The sequence below is a fragment of the Schistocerca nitens genome, chromosome 3 (genome assembly GCF_023898315.1).
Source record: "Schistocerca nitens isolate TAMUIC-IGC-003100 chromosome 3, iqSchNite1.1, whole genome shotgun sequence".
Lineage (NCBI taxonomy): Eukaryota > Metazoa > Arthropoda > Insecta > Orthoptera > Acrididae > Schistocerca > Schistocerca nitens.
The window spans coordinates 177,015,542-177,035,464 of NC_064616.1; the positions used below are offsets into that span (position 1 = coordinate 177,015,542).

The window sequence follows — 19,923 nt, forward strand, 5'->3', positions numbered from 1 at the left end:
GGCGGTCATACAAGTGGTGGGAAAAAATTATTATTCTGGCTGACTGAAGTTGCTTTAGTGAACAGCTATAGTCATTACTCAATATACAAAACTAAATGTGGAGAACAACTGCAGACTCACCTTTCCTGCAGAAGAAATCTAATACAGCTAGTCAGCCAGGTGAGAAATACAGAATCAAAGAAAATAGGAAGACCACCACCATCTGACACCAAGGAGAGACTAAATGGGACCAGGCATCTTATAATGCAAAGTGAAAGACAAAAATCAATACTGGATTGCATGGTCTGCAACAAATTCAAGGAGAAAGAAAAAAGAAGAAAAATAACTTTCTACTGCCAAACATGAAAGAGGAAGCCTGGGCTTCACAAGGATGAATTATAAACAAACCATAAAAAAACACCAATACAGTTTAAAAAACAAGTGTAAAAGAAAATAAAGTGGTCAAGTGACCTCACACAGCATTTTAGTTTTTTTCAAAATGATAGTATTTATAACCTGTAATGCCTTACATAATTACAGGCATAAAATTAATAAAAGTTGGGGAGAATATGGTGAGTGGAAAAATTGGCCTTTAAATGCTGAATGAACTGTTTACATATGGTGGGTAAGAATCCTCTGCAATTCATGGAGTTTATACTTCAATGATTCAAGTGTTCTACTAAATTCAGTGCCAAACAAGCATTTAATGCTAGTCACACAACATTCAATTGCTGATATGTGACAATGCCAAAGCAATACAAATTAGAGTCCATTGTGTTGCCAATGGCTCATGCTGACTTTGCCAAATCTAATATGTCAATTTTTGTATTATTACCCAATTAAAAAACAATTATTTAAAACACAATAAGTGAAAGTCTTTAGTGAGAGAATTGTCCCAAAAAGTAAATGGAAATGACAAACAAACAAAAAGACCCTCTTAAAAATTCCAAAACATGTTTACGTGTTTATGTTACCAGTGTAATCACTGGAATCTGGACTAAAAATAAATAATCTATCATCCCAACACTGTACACAATACTGATAAATTTTTTACTTAGGAATCAGCTGCGAAAATTCAGCTTTGTATCTACGATGATAGAAAGTATGAGTGGAATACCAATGTTGGAAGGAATAAAGAAAAGAGACCACCCTCAATTTAAACATTGGAATGGTCAATAAACACATCAACAAGACTCAAAACATTGTGAAGATTTCAGATAATGTCCTTCTTCGGAGCTGACTGATACAGAAAACACACCCACACAACAATGCTCGATCTGTGGCACTGGTACAATGTAGATGGTTGGGACAATGCACTTTTGTGTTTGTGTGTGTGTGTGTATGTGTGTGTGTGTGTGTGTGTGTGTGTGTGTGTGTGTGCGCGCGTGGGCCCGCGCTCTTGCACACATGTCTTACATTTGTTACCTATGCTTCTCTGATGTCAACTGTACACTACATTTGTCCACCACAATATACTGTGAATTACAGTTCTTCTAAGGAAAGGCAATAAATTTCCGTGCACGCAAAATGTTTTGAGCATCTCTGGCATCCAAAGTTACAAGAGGTTTAAGAGTATTTCATAACATTAGTTTCAAGTAGCACTGTAGCAGAAGCTGCAATGTCTAAGTATACTCCAAAGTTTATGTATTAAGTTTGTTAATACAAAACTGTAACCAACTTCCTATTTATTTTTCACGTGTTATGCAACTTATTCCAAATTATGTTCTTATTCAGCATCTGGGCAAAGATTGCTGTGCATGACACATTTTTCAGCATGAGTGAGTAGTTCATGCACATTTTCACCACTTATGAATTGTATTTATTTAACTGGAAAGATATATAATACTGAAAAACTTGTTCCACTGTGTGTATGTACTTCATATCATTCTTAGGCAAGAGACTTGAAAGGTGAACTAAGTTTACGCCAAAAGCTCAACACACAACCCGCCCAATGATCACCAGACACAATCAACATCGATACAAGTATTTCTGAAATGATTTTGTACCTATTACACATTACAACACATAGTCATACACAATTTAGCTGAACTTTTAGATGTTGAATACTCACTCTTTGGTTTTAATCGCAATGCCACAGCAGTTGACTCCCTTCGATCTCTCCTGTACATGCATTCTTCTGCAGCAAGAAATCTTGCCCTTTCATACATCCTTGTAAGTCTTTCACAGAGAATTTGGTGAAGTCTCAGGAAAAGATACCAATAGTTATTAGCATAAAAGAGTGTATATGATTCCCCCTGTAATGTTTACAACAACAATTAGATGATATTAACCAAAATAAAGTTTCTATAATTTCAGGAATTGAGCTCAAAATATTAAAGAGACTAAATCAGTTTTAAACATTAACCTTAGTTAAAAGAAACTACATGCAGGTACAGTTCATCAAAATAACAATAAAAAATAGAATTAATCACAGCTAATGAATACAATATAAAAGACTTACAGGATGTGAAGATTTAGCATGGTGTGGTAGATTGACATCTGACTTTTTAATGTTAGGTACTTCTTGATCATTGAGATCTTCACTGCTGATATTTCTGCATGACTGGTCTGCATTACTGCTTGCATTTTCTTTACTGTCATCCATCTTTTCGTCTGTAAATAAATGTTTAAGAACAAGTACGGGTAATGTATGCCAGAACAGAATAATAATTGTTAAAATGCCAATCATTTGGTAGATTGGATTGGATTAAATTACATGTACTTTTTTCCATAGATCCATAATGGGGGGATTCTCAAGTATGTAGGACACCACATAAAGCAAGACTGCATAATACACATTTTTTTTATAAAAGCTATGCTAATGGTCCTTCTACAGAGCTTAAGTGGAGTTAGAACAGGGAAAAAAAATTAACACATTTTTGGATTTTTAGCTCATAAAATTTGCAACTTTCTAAATACAAAATGGTTATATATATAACTTAGAAACTCACATGGGAAGTATTTTATTTTATTTTTTTAAATATAATCTGCACCAGTGTAAAGTGATAAAATTTTTATGTGCATTACTTCAAGATCTAATAAAATCAGTATTTTTTTATATATAGAAGCCTGTGGATTGCTGTGATATAAAGGTTAAATGCTGGTCATGTCCAGAAAAGGATGGGCATCAGGTGGAGGAAGTTGAAACAAAGCTTGAGAGACAAGAAACTTTCTGATGGTAAAACCATAAGAGAAAGCTGGCAGACAAAATGATTGATGAACTACACCAGTATTATGGGATGGTCATTAAAAATAATACTGAGGATTTGTTGAAAATGAAGCAAGCAGTATGGACTACCTTCTTCCACAGACTGTCAACTGATGAAAAACCAGTACACCACCTTTGCCCTCCTGGACCTGATTCATAGCGCAATTACTGCAGTGCCGAATACTCAAACAGTTCATACAGTCATAAACATTCCATCCCAGCAGCAGTCATGGATATCATAAAATCTATTTACAGAGACGTGGCAAATCCTGAATTACGAAAGAAGTGTCTGCATGGTCAGACTCAAAATCCGAATGAGTCGTTCAATAATCTTATATGGACTTGCTTACCAAAAAATGTTTTTGTTGGAATGAAGACACTAGAGTGGGGTGGGGTGGGGTGGGGGGGTGGGGGGGTGGGAGGGAGGGAGGGAGGTCAGTGATGCTGTTATTGTGCGGAGAGGGGGGGGGGGCACAGTGATGCTGTTATTGCTTTTAACCCTTTAACTGCTGTGGACGTGTTAACGCGCACCTTTGTACCTGTCCCTGTGTTCTCTCAACGTATTCATGTGCACCACCAGTTCTTCTACCTGGTATTCTGACTGTGTTTACGTAAGCCACCTTAGTGGCACCTGTGTGCTCGTGACATGTTGAGACGTGCTACTACTTCTTTCCGTGGCCTCTGGCCGCGTTAACGCGCCCAGCTGTATATTCGTGCCAAGCGCTTAGTAGCTGTTCAGCGTTCCACTGGCATGGTTGAAGTCTCGTGAGCATTTGCTGCTGTGTTCTTGTGTTTCAGTTTTCGTCTGTGCATTTACTGACCGTTGATGCCGTTAACATTTTGAGAAGAAAATGATATGCCGTCGTGGTTGTACAGACGAATAAATCTTCAAAATTCTCACTAGAAGCGACAGTGAGAATGAAATTTTCAACTGAATCTCGAAGTAACAGTCCTGTGCCGTGTACTTCAGCTGGAACAACGCATCTGTCAACAAGGGAGGGATATCATTCAGAATCTGATGGGTCTGAGAGTGATAGTGAAGTGTCATTGAAAAGAGCTCGCTTTAGCGACATGTTTGACTGGAAGGAAAGTGATTTTCGTCCATTTATGAACGAGTTCAATGCTTCAGCTTCTGGGCACAACAGTTGTTTAGGGCCAGATTCAAGTGTTTTACCATATTTCACAGTATTTTTAACAGAAGAACTGATGAAATTTGTAGCAGATGAAACCAACAGATTTTTTTGCAGACGAAAGAAAATACACCAGAATCAGAGCATTCACGTTTGTCCAGATGGAAAGAAACAGGTTTTGAGGAACTGTATTCCTTCGCCGCTGTTTGTATGCTAACGGCTCATGTGAAAAAGCTGAAAATCAGTGACTATTGGTCCACAGACATACTCTTGAAGACTCCTGTTTTCGGTGAAATTATGGCCAGGGACCGTTTTCTGTTAATTTTAAGAATGCTTCACTGTCAGCAATGAAGGAGACAGGTTATTTAAAATTAGGTATATTGTTGATAAAATTCACGCAACATTTTGCAGCGCATTTCATCCATATCAAATGCTCTGCATTGACGGAAGCCTCTTGTTGTTCAAAGAGCGATTATTGTTCAAACAGTACATTTCCTCCAGAAGAAGTAGGTTTGGAATAAAAACATTTGTGCTATGGTACTGCTAGATGGGTTATATCCTGGATTTCATTGTCTACATAGGCACAAAAACTGCAATTGACTTCCACAATCTGGGGAAAAGTGGCGACATAGTAGCAACATTGAAGAAACCATTTTTAGGAAGGGGACATACATTCTATGTCAATAATTGGTATTCAAGCCCAGACCTGTTCCTTTGGCTTCATAACCATGGAACAAATGCATGTGGTACTGTTCGCAAAAACAGACGCAACATGCCAAAATTAGAAAACAAACTAAAACGAGGAGAAATACAGTTTATGTCCACTGACACAATCCTTTCCATGAAATGGTGTGACAAAAGAGAAGTGTGGATGCTGACAACCGATAATACTGCAGAAATGGTTGAGATGGGAAAGACAAACAGAAAGACAGGTGAAAGATTAAGGAAACCACAATGTGTTGCAGATTACAACAAGAGTATGGGTGCTGTTTACCGCTGTGACATGCTGCTGCGTTCAGTGCAATCAGTACGAAAGACTGTCAAGTGGTACAAAAAGTTCTTTTTCCATGTACTGGATCTGTGCATTTCAAATGCCCATGCTTTCCACAGAGTAGTAACAGGACGATAAATGCAACTAGCAGAATTTCATTTGTGTCTGGTAAGAGAGCTTGTTGAAACTTATGCAAAAGAAAGGAGGAAAGCTGGCAGAGGAAGGTACTCTGCAGACAAGAATACTCTTAGATTTACTGGGAGGTATTTTACACAGGTCACTGAAATGGAAAACTCGACGAAACGTACGCCAATGCGTCGGTGTGCAGTATGCTCGAAGCAGAAAGTGCGCCGAGAAACGAGATACGAATGCAGAGCATGCAACATACCACTATGTGTAGTGCCATGTTTTGAGGTGTATCACACTAAACAAAACTATTAACCATCTATAATACTCAGAAGAGAAGAAGCGACATTGATAACTTTCTAAAAGTAAAGGACAACAAAAAGGAAATAAAAAATATAAAATAATACAAAAATTGTATAACACTTACGATTTCTGACTTTGAAGCCATTTTACAGAAGTGTTACTGCACTCTCAAAAACATGAACTGCATTTCTCAGATGCCATTAAATCTATTACATACGTTAAGCATAAAATTAAAACAAGCATAGTGCTCCATTGCTGATTTAAACAAACATCACGTTTGTTTGCATGGTCATCTTCCGCAGCAGCTCTAACAATTAATTATTGTTAGCTTTGCTGTCTTAATCTTACTGCAATTAATGAAGAAGAATTTCACACTAGACGCTTTTCGCTTTTATTTACAAAGCATCTTCTATGTTCACTGGTTTTCCTGCTTCATGTCAACCTCCGCTAATGAAGAGAGGGAAAGCAGTAGTGTGCAAAGGATGTAAACATGAAGCAGGAAAACCAGTGAACACTGAAGATGCTTTGTAAATAAAAGCAAAACGCGTCTGGCGTGAAATTATTTTCATTAATTGCAGTAAACTTAAGATGTCAAAGCTAATAATAATTAATTCTACATATCATTCATTATAGTGATTCTTAGCAGTTTCAATGCACATCATGTGTGTGTGCAGTAATTCATCTGCAGATTCACAGCCATGGAAAAAGTATCGAGATACATCGTGTGTCAGTGATCAAACTCAGAAGGCAAGACAGCCACGGATGCCCTGGCTTGAGAAATATACAGCACAGGCTGTGCTCAGCGAAGCGGCGAGCTGAGCCACAGGCAACGCTCCATGGGGAAAGCCATTAGCACAGGTAACAGGATTACGCAGCCTCAACGGCGTGCTTGACCCTGCTAGATGGATGCACGGCTGCAGTAGCCAAAGGGCTAATGATGGCAACATTGGTAGGGTGAAAGTGCTACAGCATATGGGAATTAATCCTGGAGCAAACTGCATTAGAGAACTTGATCGGAAGGACAAGATTTGCATTGATAAAGCACACACAGGAGCCACAAAGGAGTCCAGAAAGAAAAAAAATCTTGGAAGAAGATCAAGAGGGTGATATACAGTACGGTGCAGGGTGCTTCTGAGTGACTAAAAATAAAATAAAAAATTAAGCATATATTAAGTGAGTTACAGTCTTTTAAACTTTAGAAGCCGTTCCTGAAAATTTACATTTTCTGTTGCATTTTTCCCTAAATCTCAGAAACCACTTTGAGTAGAGTATTCAAATTTTCATACATATCCTGAGTCTACTGAACTAAAAGAAGAACATAATGTTATGTATAATTAAAATTATTTAGGATAATACACAAAAAAAAGTAAACACAATTTTAACCGTGTAATTAAAAAATTGTATTTACGAAAGCAGTCACTGAAATGCAATTATTGTAGTTCAGCAGACTCAGAACATACAGTTTAATGTCCTGTAAAAGTTTCATGTAAATGGCTACAGTGGTTCCTGAAATACAGGGAAGCCAAGTCACTAAATTTAACATTGTCGGGATAGGGCATTCCAACTCCCCTTAAGTGAGGTACTTCTCACGTAGAATAACTAAAAAAAATCTTAAAACATATTTTTATTTATGAATTGTTAACAAACTTGTCACAAAATATGTAAATGTACAATACACTGAGGTGCATATGATAATTTCCAGGCTGGCTATGCAGATCAAAGAGAAAATCAGTTTAGAATAATTATTTGCATTGATCACATTACTGCACTGAAGACATACACGAGTCAGATTAAGTAGAACCTATTCCCAAACATGCTACAGAATAACATATAAAGGCTGTAAGGTAAATGGAAAATCAGCCTGATATAACTTAATTTCCAAAAACAAAATCATGGAGATAGTTATCAAATGCAACTGTTACCAGAAATTTCTAGAAACAGTTTGTGACTAATCATTTTATCTACCAGTAATAAATTTAGTTTTTCAAACAATTACACTGGTAATGCCATATGTATGGTATGTTTGTTGCTTGTTACAATTTCTGCAACACACTTACACGGAACAAATTGTGATCTTTTATCTGAAGTGTCATCTAGCATTTAATAGACTGATAGTTTTACACGATTTTATAGATTGTCTATGAACAATGTTTCCACAGTAAAGTTATGAGACTTAAATTGAACGTCTCATAAACCAGAGTTTTATGATATATATGCTGGCCGCCTGCCATCAGCAGCTTAGTTCGTCAGCGCACCCGACGATGGTGACATGTCTGATCGCCAAAATATTGAGCCCGTTGGACACTATGGACCGGCAGTACACCCGTGGACTGTTCCAGCAAGAAATACGCCGGGAGAAACTGAATAATCAACTCTGCCACTGTTGTAACATGTTGCGGGAACATTAATTACGAATTCCTTTCATTACTATCACAGTAGTAAAATTAACAACAAACTTTTCTTTTTCATCTCATTCATGTATATGCGAACTCTGCTTCTTCTGTAAGGTCGAGAGATGCCTTTCAGTATTGTTGGCCAAAGCACTCTGGTCATGGCTCAGGTTAATGAAGAGGAGTGGTACGAATATGGCAAGTTTTACTTTCCAATGAGTCAGATTCATCCACTACAGCAATGCATGGGAGGCTGAAGAGGGTAAAAGTGGATGCAGTTGCAGACCATCCTGCTGCCAGGAGCAGAGAGCTTTTTGTATGGCACTTACAACTGCAGAGTAGTGGGAACAGAGAGTGCCAGTCGCCTACACAAAATGCCTCAATAACTTTTGCTTTGATCATGTACATGTCATTAAGGCCCAGATGTAAATGACCTAAAAAACAACAAAATATGCAAGTATTTATGACTGTAAAAATAAAGTATAACTTTATGTAAGTTCTTGTTGATTTTTTATATACCATGTAATACAAGATTAACTTCTGAAGAAATTGTGAGTATAGTACTTACTTTTGCAGGGTTTGAAACTACTACCACTTATTTTTGAAATGTCTGCACGCGTCTGAAAAAACATTAAGTACGTACAGTGAAAACAACAACAACAATTATCCAAAAAATTAAACCAGGCTTTTACTACTGCACATCACTTGTTCACAGCATTTCAAATTAGTTAACACGTCCTGTCAATCTTCAGTTTCTGCAAAGTGGCACAGGATCACATGCATTTCCAGGTTTATGTCATAGATACCGTACTCACTGAGGATAGTTTTGTACTTGGAAAAGCTAATCTCCACATCACAGCTGAATGTGACAAAGTCATTGCATGCCGGTGTCAGTTCATTGTCTTGAAATGTTGCTACATTACCAAAAAGACTGCCATTAATTTTGCACACTAGAACATCCAGAATTCTGCTGGAGAACACACTGCAGTTTACTGTTCACTTTGTCTGTCATATGACCATAAGCTTGACCTAGCAACTTTTCACATGTTGCACAATACCCAGGATGTCACACAGTTGAGTACCAGCAGCTTCCAGTGATGTGATGGCTTTTGATACCATGGAAAACTTGATGTTGATGTATGCCAAGTTTCCAGATGAGGTATTTGTAAAGACCTCTTTCACAGTTTTGGTAGCTCTTGAGTCAAGGTCACAAAAGGCTGTCTTTATTTTGGTGTATTTGGTGCAGTAATTCTCAGCAGTATTAAGCCAAGAACCCCATCGTGTATGAACAAGCTGAGGGTGGAGGCCTAGTGAACGTGCTTGTTCCTTGAATTTCTGCACCTGTAACAGAGCTTTCACACAGATTTGCTTGCCACAGGCAATCAATTTGTCCACATCAGGGTAATTTGATCACACCTCTTCTGCAACTCTGTGTAATGCATGTGCAAGGCCAGTGATGTACATCATACAAAGGTAGAGAATTTGAAGCCCCTTGGCTGCTGCAGCTGTGTATGGAAGCAACATCTGTTACTAGCAGCAAAATGTTCGCTCTGTTCACACCATCTGGCCACAGTAGCTCCACAGAGTTGTCAAACAAAATGGCAATTGTTGAGTTCCTTTTTCTCTTGAGAGCTCCACATGTTAGGAGGAATATTTCTACAGGCCCATCAACTTTTAGAACACCAACAACAGTTGCTACAAAACTCCCACCTACAGCAGTGGTTTCATCTATGGACAACCAGAATGTTTGGTCAGCAATATTAAACTGTATTTTGTTGAACATCTGCTCATAGCACACAGATAAATAGTTCTTTTTCAATGTAGAATCATCTGAAACTGCATGTGCTGTGTACTCAAAGAACTGTCTAAAGTGTTTATTCTTCAGCTTCTCCAATGGTATACCATCATCTCACACAAGTCCTTGAAAAATGATTGCTCAAATAACAGTGTCTGCCTATTTTCACTTTTAGCACTTCTCTGCACACAGCTGGCATATTTGGTGGTATTACAGTGATGTTGCACGTTAAATTAGTTTTCTGCACTAACATTTCCCTGTCAGTAGTGAAGAACTTCTGTTCAAAATCATGAAAAAATCTCACAACATCATGCTGTCGAAGCACTTTACCTTCGGCTCAGCTTGTTGAATCAGCATGAGCATTTACTCAAACCTGATGCCACTGATCCAGGTTCATTCAGGTGTTCTCTTTCCTGCCTTATTTGCACAAAATAGTCCTGTTGAGAAGGGTCTGAACTGTTGTTGATAATGGGTAAGTTAGCAAATAAAATCATCTATTTCAATAAATAGACATTTCAACATTTAACCAAAAAGAAGAAGTAACAGATGACTTACAACTAGACTACTGCAGTTAATAATGAAGTCTAAAAGTTTTCAGGCTTTATAGCAGCAAGTTTAACAAGCACCCTCAAGCCCTCGCTAATAACTGCTGTTAGGTCACGCAAGTGAAGATCACAACTACACTAAAGCCAGAAATCCTCTTCCATGGCACAGAGAGGACAGTGACTTACAGAACACAAATTCTACTCTTGTTTGAACATTCAAATTTACAAATAACACAAGAATCAGATCAGAGTGAAGTCTGTTCAATGACCACAACTTCGCAGTGAACACTGCTCAACATCCTTTGTAAGGCATCCAAACTGCTTTTCAAAGTTGTTGTTACTGTGTTTTATCGGTAGTCGATAATGTTTCACCGAGCTCAACCACAGCAAAGAAGCCACATGTCTGAGCTGCATCACCAGCAGTGCCAATCCAGATGAGGCAAGAACCACACCGCCTGGAGCTGCCAGACATCACCACAGTGCAACTGTTATGAAATAGGCTAGGAGAGAAAGTTCTGTGTGAGTTCTGACTTGGGCCAAATCTCCAGTGAGTGCTCTATTACCATCTCCAGCATACAGAGTCGACAATTCATTGCTCTGCTGAGCTACTGACAGACTTGAGTTCGGAAAGTGTGTTAACTTGCATTCTGCAGACAGTGGTGTTGTAACTGTATTCAGACTTCAAGATTTAGACTGGTCATTTTACACAGCTCTATACCTACAGCTGTTTCTTGTCTATCAAGAGTTGTATTTGTATGTACTGTTCCATGTGTGGAACAATATGTGACAGAGAATTTGTGGGGCAAAATGAAGACTTGGTGTAATGTGTGTCCCAGCTTAGAGGGCATTTCCAGTCTAGAACATAACAGGTAACCAACGCATTTTTCATTTTTTGTACATGGTAGGCATGAAAGTGTATTGTGTTTCTGTCAAGTTAATCCCATAGGTTCATCCAGATGAAGTGCCAGATGATGAGTTAGTTTCCAAACTGTCCAGTCACTTTGAATCAAAAGTGCATACTGCTGCTGCTAGGTACAAACTCTTTTGGCTGAAACAGCAGCCTAGGCAACCTTATAAACTGTGGGTAACAGTGCTCAGAGGACTCACACGATAGTGTCAAGTCAAATGTTCCAATGATTTAAGTCACAGTGCTGTGATGCTTTGCGATGCTATAACTTAAAATGTTTCTAACACTCTCATTAGAGCCTCTATTCTAAAACTGCTGAACAAAGACTCAAAAACTGTGTTATCTATCACTGAGTTTCATGACGCAGTAGACATTACAGAAGTTGATATGTAAAGTATGTACAGGCATTTCTGTGGTGGGTGAAAAAGTGAGAAATTTCTGGAGTCAACCCCTACCCTCTCCCTGCACAAACAGAACGTAGCCTAAGGTGTAAGTTCTACACTCATAAGTCCTGCCGTCACAGCAGCTTTGAAAACTGTGTTATTGATCATCGGGTTTCAAGGCATAGTAGACATTTCAGAAGTTGACATGCATAGTTCGGCCATTTCTGAATTGAAAAGTGAGAAACTTATGGGGTCAGCCCCCCCCCCCCCCCCCCCAAATCCACAAACGATAAGAATGTAGCCCGAGATCGCAATTCTGTGCTTATAAGTATAAGTCCTGCCGTCAGCGCAAAGCACAGCCCGCACCAACCAGAAAGTCTTGTCTGTGTCATTTCAATGTACATGACAGGGTACTGGGTCTGTGCCAGCAGAGAAAATGTTTCGCCTGCGCCAAGGAAGGCCACATACAAACAATGTGCTGCCACGCTTGTGCACACAGACAATTTGGTAGTTCATAATTGTTGCCAAGCCAAACCATAGTCGGAGATTAACAGGGAATCTAACAAACTTTTTGTACATTTGTCTACGGCTACTCAGTACGTGATTAGGCACTGAAACGATTGGTACACTGCTCCATCAAGTGACATGTGAATGCTTAGGCAGCCCCAGGTCCAGAAACTGCAAGCCACACTATCTGCCTTTTATCAACAAAACATTCCTGTTTTAGGTGTGGGTAGTTTACTTGCTACTTTTCGTGCTGCAACCAAATCAGTTCTTTTTCATATCTTGTTTTCAAGAGACAGTCTGAACATTTTCAGTATGGATAGTATTGATTGTCCATTCAAGGGAATGTTTGCAAGTCAATTCAGCTGTGCTGGAATGTTTGCAAGTCAATTCAGCTATGCTGGTTGCTATTGTCAATGCACTATGTGATAAGTACAGGTCTTTGTTTGATGGTAGTCTAGGCAAGGCACTGGGATTTGAAGCCCATGTGACTTTAAAAGACAATGGAGAGTCTAAACTTTTTTTTTTTGAGCTCGGCCTCTCCCACATGCTCTTCAGGAAAAAGTCACAGCTGAATTGTGGCTTTGGTATGATTGTGATGTAATTAAACCCATGTCTGCAAGCCAGAGGGCATCTTCTTTGGTCGTTTTGTCAAAGCTGTCAGGTGGCCTGTAACTTTGTGCAGACATCAGCCCACAGACTGTTGTTGATTCTTTCCCCTTACCCCACCCAGAGGATTTGACGAGACACCCTAGGTTGAGGTCCTTTTTACCTTAAAAAATTTACTTACACGAGGCATATCTAAACTGCCTTTGGATGAGGTATCCAAGAAGGTTTTTGTGGTGGATACCCATCAGGGTGTCTTTCAATTTCAGCAGTTCCCATTCTAGAGTGTGCCTGCTACAGCAATTTTTCAAAGTTACTTAGAACAGCACCCTTCTGTGCTAATTATTTAGACAACATCATTGACTCTGACCATATGCCAGCAGAATATTTGCAGAATCTGAAGGCTTTGTTCAAAGTGTTACCAGAGTTGAGCTTGAAGCGTTCATCCAGCTTGTGCCCATTTGAGCAGTGCCATTCATCACTTAGCTGTTTCCAAAAATGTGTTACAATTAGAAGTGGCAATGGGAAAATTCACACACTGCATTTGATTCATATATAACACCACACATGTCGCAGCTCCATTGAACTGCTTAAGCCGCACCAGCATCCCCTTCATTTGGTCCAAAGATAGTTTGTCCACTTTTCAGCACTTCAAGGATGCACTGTTAAGTGACCCATGTCTGGTACAGTTTGACCCCAACAAGTCTGTCATTCTTGTAGTGGACATCTCGTCCCACAGTACTGGTGACTGTCAAACCACATGGGCTCCACTGACAGGTTGACTGCTTTTGTGTCGAAGTCCTTGAATAAGGCTCAATACAATTACAGCCAATTTCAGAAAGAGGCTCTCGTAATCAATTATGGGGTTACTCACTACCACCAGTATTTGTTTGGATGGACCACAGGCCATCGACGGCCCTCTTGGATTCCTCTCAGCCTGCCCCAGCCTGGACAACACAGTCACTGTAGCATTGGGTCTTAGTGTTGTCCAGTTACCAGTATGAACTGATGTATCCGTCCTCCACCACCAAGCATTCTGATCCTGACCTACATTCAGAGTTGCTGGTAGGTTCAGATGCACACTTTGGTTCATTGGAGGACTCCTGCTTTGCATTGATTCTCAGGAGAAGCATGTGTTGGAAGACTTAGCTGTCACTTTTTGCTGGGTGGCGAATGCGACAGCAATGGACGCAGTATTGAGTGTGGTTGTCGATTTCATTCACTGTGGGTGGCCATGAAGCCTCAAAGAGAGCTGCCACCCTGTGGTTTCCCACAACTTTGTGCACAGACGTGCCATCTCAATGGAAATGGGTGTCCTCCTCCTCAATTCAGACAATAGCAAGATCCATATTATGGTTGCTCAGTCCCTCTATCAAGAAGTGTTTAGAGTGTTACACTGAGATTATTGGAGCATTGCCTGGACCAAACAGTTACCCTGGCTCAATTGTATATGGCTGGAGATGGATTCGAGGATACAGATCATTTCTTCCCAGTTTGTCACATTTGCTGCGCATCAGGCTGCTCCCATCCAACACTACCTCGACTGGCCACACCCTACTAGACCATATCAGAGGCTAAACAATGACCTCCCCAGCCCCTACTTGAATACATGCTGGTTACCGGTAGTGGACACACAAAGCATTTCTACACCAAGAAGAAATGCAGATGATAAACGGGTATTCATCGGACAAATATATTATAACAGAACTGACATGTGATTACATTTTCACGCAATTTGGGTGCATAGATCCTGAGAAATCAGTACCCAGAACAACCACCTCTGGCCGTAATAACGGCCTTGATATGCCTGGGCCTTGAGTCAAACAGAGCTTGGATGGCGTGTACAGGTACAGCTGCCCATGCAGCTTCAACACGATACTGCAGTTCATCAAGAGTAGTGACTGGTGTATTGTTGCGAGCCAGTTGCTCAGTCACCATTGACCAGACATTTTCAATTGGTGAGAGATCTGGAGAATGTGCTGGCCAGGGCAGCAATCGAACATTTTCTGTATCCAGAAAGGCCTGTACAGGACCTGCAACATGCGGTCGTGCATTATCCTGCTGAAATGTAGGGTTTCGCAGGGATCGTATGAAGGGTAGATCCACGGGTCGTAACACATCTGAAATGTAACATCCACTGTTCAAAGTGCCGTCAATGCGAACAAGATGTGTAACCAATGGCACCCCATACCATCACGCCGGGTGATATGCCAGTATGGCATGACAAATACACGCTTCCAATGTGCGTTCTCCGCGATGTCGCCAAACACGGATGCGACCATCATGATGCTGTAAACAGAACCTGGATTCATCTGAAAAAATGATGTTTTACCATTCGTGCACCCAGGTTCGTTGTTGAGTACACCATCACAGGCGCTACTGTCTGTGATGCAGTGTCAAGGGTAACCACAGCCATGGTCTCTGAGCTGATAGTCCATGCTGCTGCAAACACCATCGAACTGTTCGTGCAGATGGTTGTTGTCTTGAAAACGTCCTATCTGTCGACTCAGGGATCGAGATGCGGCTGCACGATCCGTTACAGCCATGCGGATAAGATGCCTGTCATCTCGACTGCTACTGATACGAGGCCGTTGGGATCCAGCACAGCGTTCCGTATAACCCTCCTGAACCCAATGAATCCATATTCTGCTAGCAGTCATTGCATCTCAACCAACGCGAGCAGCAATGCCGTGATACAATAAACCGCAACCGCAATAGGCTATAATCCGACCTTTATCAAAGTCAGAAACGTGATGGTACACATTTCTCCTCCTTACACGAGGCATCACAACAACGCTTCACCAGGCAATGCCTGTCAACTGCTGTTTGTGTATGAGAGATCGGATGGAAACTTTCCTCATGTCAGCACGTTGTAGGTGTCGCCATCGGAGCCAACCTTGTGTGAATGCTCTGATAAGCTAAGCATTTGCATATCACAGCATCTTCTTCCTGTCAGTTAAATTTCGCGTCTGTAGCACATCATCCTCGTGGTGTAGCAATTTTAATGGCCAGTAGAGAGAGAGAGAGAGAGAGAGAGAGAGAGTATTTAAGAACTACCTAGAGTGATAGATAACAAGCCTCAGTTCACTTCACACGAGTTTGAACAATTCTGCAGTGACAAGGGTTTTGATCATGTGCTCACAGTGCCTTTTAATACAGTGCCATGGAGAGACCGAACAGGTTTCTCTGATCCTTCAATGTACAGATAAACAAGTTACGGGCCACCCACTCCTTGGACCAGGCTCTCTAAGTACTTTTGTCATTGTATCGCTCTGTACCCCTGGGATGGGAAGTTGCCAATGGAACTATTGATGTCATCTTCATCGGACATTGCTCCACCTTCTGTGTCCACCTTGTAGAATCTACGTTCCACCGACAATGTTCAAGTTTCAACCCCAGCAATTAGTGTTGTGCAGAGTCTTCCGCAAAGGTCGCCAATGTAAATGCAGGGTAGTGTCTGAAATGTCGTCAAGATCCATCTACATCATTCAGAGTCTGACAGGGCTGCAATGGCAGCACCAAAACTATCTTTGGCCTGTTGTTTCTCATCATGTTTCCACCCCCTTTTTGTTTGCAGATCCAGTTTGTCACCAGGGCCTGCAGCAGCCACCAGTGCAGGTGCTACCACCACCTGCTGTTGGGTGGTTGTCCCCCCCCCATGGGGGACAGCAATGGAAGTCGGCTGGGAGCTGCCTGCAGCATCATAGTCATGCGTGCCATCCACGTCACGGCCTGAGGAGGAGTCGTGTCTGGTCACCCGACCACTTGCTCCTGAGGATCCCATGCTCTTTTTCGTCACCCCATCAGCATCCACGTAAGTTTAACAGTTTTTGTGCCCAGAACAGAGGCGTGCCCCCTGGGGATGGTTTCCCAGTCTTCGATTGCAGCCCTGCTCAGAGCAAATGCAGGGATGTGGGTCAATGCTCAACACCAACTGTATTCTCGACACCTGTCACTGTAGTCTCGACACCTGTCACTGCATCTGCATCAGTGTCCCATTCTCCTCCTCCTCATCGTGTTCCGCAATCTTACCCGACACAGGCGAGGATGTCTTGGGGAGGGGGGTTGCTGTGTCATTGATAGTCAATAATATCGCACAAAGGTAGACCACCAGTGATGCTGTTTGGACATATGTTGCATGTCCAAGCAGCATCACTGGTGGTGCCAATCCGGACAAGGTGAGAGACATTCCTCCCAGAGTTTCAGGTGCATCCACTTTTCCATGTGTGCCTACTCCAGTCACAGAAGTGGAGAGTGATAAAAGTAAGTTTCATTTTCTTCTAAATAAAGTGTCCTGTCTGAGCTGATGGACATGGCAGTCATAGCATACTTGTGTGTGTGTGTGTGTGTGTGTGTGTGTGTGTGTGTGTGTGTGTGTGTTCCCTTTTCTGAAGAAGGCTTTGGCCAAAAGCTATATGTGTAACAGTCTTACCATTGTGCAACTCAGTGTGTCTTCTTTACTGTGTTTGGCAATCTATCCTTTTCCTTCTATCATTGTAAATAAAGTGGTTTGCTATTTGACTGTTGATGTTACTAAATTGACTTTTCTCTGTGTTCATATTCGTGTATAAATGCGGTGTATAAAAGTTACCAGAAGAGAAACTGAGCTCTGTCAAATTCAGGCATGAAATGTTAGAAGATTCAATATGAGATGGGGGAAACAAAAACATTAGAAGAAGGGAGTGAATAAGATAAAGTTAAACATGGCAGTGATTCGGAAAGTAAAACTGGAAAAGGGGGAAGACATCTGGTCACATATCAAGAATCAATATTGGACAGGAAGTGGCAGGTAGCGTGAATAGAGAACATTTGTCTGGAAACTGTAAAACCCATAACATACATAAAGGGGGTGAAAATTTAACAGAAGTGTCAGAATAGACTACATATTATCGCAGAGAAAAGAAATGTGATTTTATGTGTAACATGAGCAAGGACAAATGATTGAAATGAGATGAAAGAGTTTTGAACTATGCGGATGATATAGCCAAACCAAAATCTGAAATGAATAATAACATCTCTCTAAGTTCTAAGAGCAATGAAGCAGTATTCAGGCCACATCTGTCAGCTGCTGTAAGATGTCTAGTGTAGGCAAATACTGTTCATAGGTCTTGAAAAAAGAGGTTTTCTGATGACATTGCAATTCTGTAAGAGGCAGTAAAGGGCTTGAAATATCAGTTGAATGAAGGGATCCAGTCTCGACGAGATTATAAGGTAAATATCAACAAAAGGAAAACACATATCATGTAATGTTGCCAATTTAAATCAGGAAGTTTTCAGGGAATTAGATCAGGAAATGAGACACTAAAAGTATTTGATGAGTTTTGCTATTTGGGCAGGGAGGAAAAAAAAAGAACACCTGATGATGGCCAAAGGGAAAGAGGATTGACTGGCAACAGCAAGAAAATTGTTACTGAAGAAATGAATGTCTTGTACACTTCGGCTGCCAAAAGCCTGTCATGCTTGCAGTGGATGTCTCCTCTTATGATATTGGTGTTCTGTTGTCACACTGTATGGGCTCCACTGACAGGCCAATTGCCTTTGCATCAAAGACCTTTAACAAGGCTTAACACAATTACAGCCAATTCAAGAAAGAGGCTCTCGCAATCATTTATGGTGTTACTCACTACCACCACTATTTGTACGGATGCCGCTTTTACTAGTTACAGACCACATGCCACTGACGGCCCTGTCTTGTTCCTCTCAGCCTGTCCCAGCCAAACAACACAGAAGCTACATCAGTGGGCCTTAGTGTTGTCCAATTACAAGTACAAAAGGATGTATACATCCTCCACTACGCATTCCAATGCTTACCTACTGCCGCAATTTCCAGTAGGATCGGTTGCACGGTTTGATTCATCAGAGGACTCCTGCTTCATATTGATTCGCAGGATAAGCATGTGTTGGAAAACTTTCCTTTCACTTTTCGCCATGTGATGAGTGTGACACAGCAGTGGACCCAGCACTGAGTGTGGTTGTAGGCATCCTCTTTTTTTTTCACTGACATAGTTTCTCACCAGAGCCTGAAACAGCTGCCACTACAGGTGCCATCACCTCTTCCTGCAGGGTGGTCTCACCCCCCACCCTCCGGGGACACCAGTGGAGGTCCAAGACAATTCGAAAATTGTTAAGTTTCACCAGAAAATTACACACGAATTTTCTTGGAATAAAGTTATTCTTCACCAAACATCTTAGGACTTTCATTTGCCCAAATGCACAATTACTCATTATTAACAATGCCTCAAAGTTGGAACTACACATCATCTAGGAACAGTGTATCATTCAGAATAACTACATTTTCCTGATGAAGGGTCTGATATCATCAACAACAGGCTCCTCTTTCTGTTATTTTAGTAGGGGAAAACAGTATGTATGAAGCTCAGTATTCTTTCTTCTTTTACGTTCATTGACCGAGATAAGATCTATTTAGAAAGGACATCAGTCCAAGACTGTTAACGTTGCTCTGAAACATGATGTTCTTCAAGCTTCTCACTGAAATATAACACATAGCTGAACTACAATAAAGAGTGTGCAGATGATAAAATATGTAAATTTTGTCAGTAATAAGTGTACATAAACATACCTCCAGCCAAAAATATTACACTGAGATCAGAGTGTGTCTTACACATTTAAGACCTCTGCTACCATCTGTCATGGATATTTCCTAACCAAGTAGTATCATTATCAGAGCAGGATGTATTGTCTAAAGTGGTGTTTAGTTCTCAAATTCACCCTAATTTAATCCAAAAAGAGGCAAATACATCTTCTTGGTTCACCAGTGAGAGCACAAATCTCATGTCTTCAGCACCAAAATCCTGTATTGTGTATATCCTTATAACACAACTGTCAATTATCGAGTTAAACAACTTATTCATTTTTGTGTATTACGAGAAATTCACCAGAGAAAACTACAAAATTGCAAGGGGACACAGTGGTTCAAAAGAAGTAAAAGAGCACAAAAAACTACCCAACCTTTCGGAAATATTAGTTCGGGCAGTTGGAAAGATATATGAAAGTACAGAACTGCTTAGAAAGGTTTTCCCTTGAATGCACACAATT

General features: G+C 40.6%; 1 protein-coding gene across 1 annotated transcript in view; it reads right to left on the reverse strand.

Moving 5' to 3' along the window:
• Positions 1 to 19,923, reverse strand: part of LOC126248118 (paired amphipathic helix protein Sin3a-like) — a 306,715-nt gene that overhangs the window by 62,417 nt on the left and 224,375 nt on the right. Inside the window, exons 18-19 of the mRNA XM_049948797.1 lie at positions 2,441 to 2,592; positions 2,051 to 2,234 (exon numbers count right to left, since the gene is read on the reverse strand). Of these exons, the coding sequence (XP_049804754.1) occupies positions 2,051 to 2,234; positions 2,441 to 2,592 (336 nt within the window). The remainder of the gene's footprint in view (positions 1 to 2,050; positions 2,235 to 2,440; positions 2,593 to 19,923) is intronic.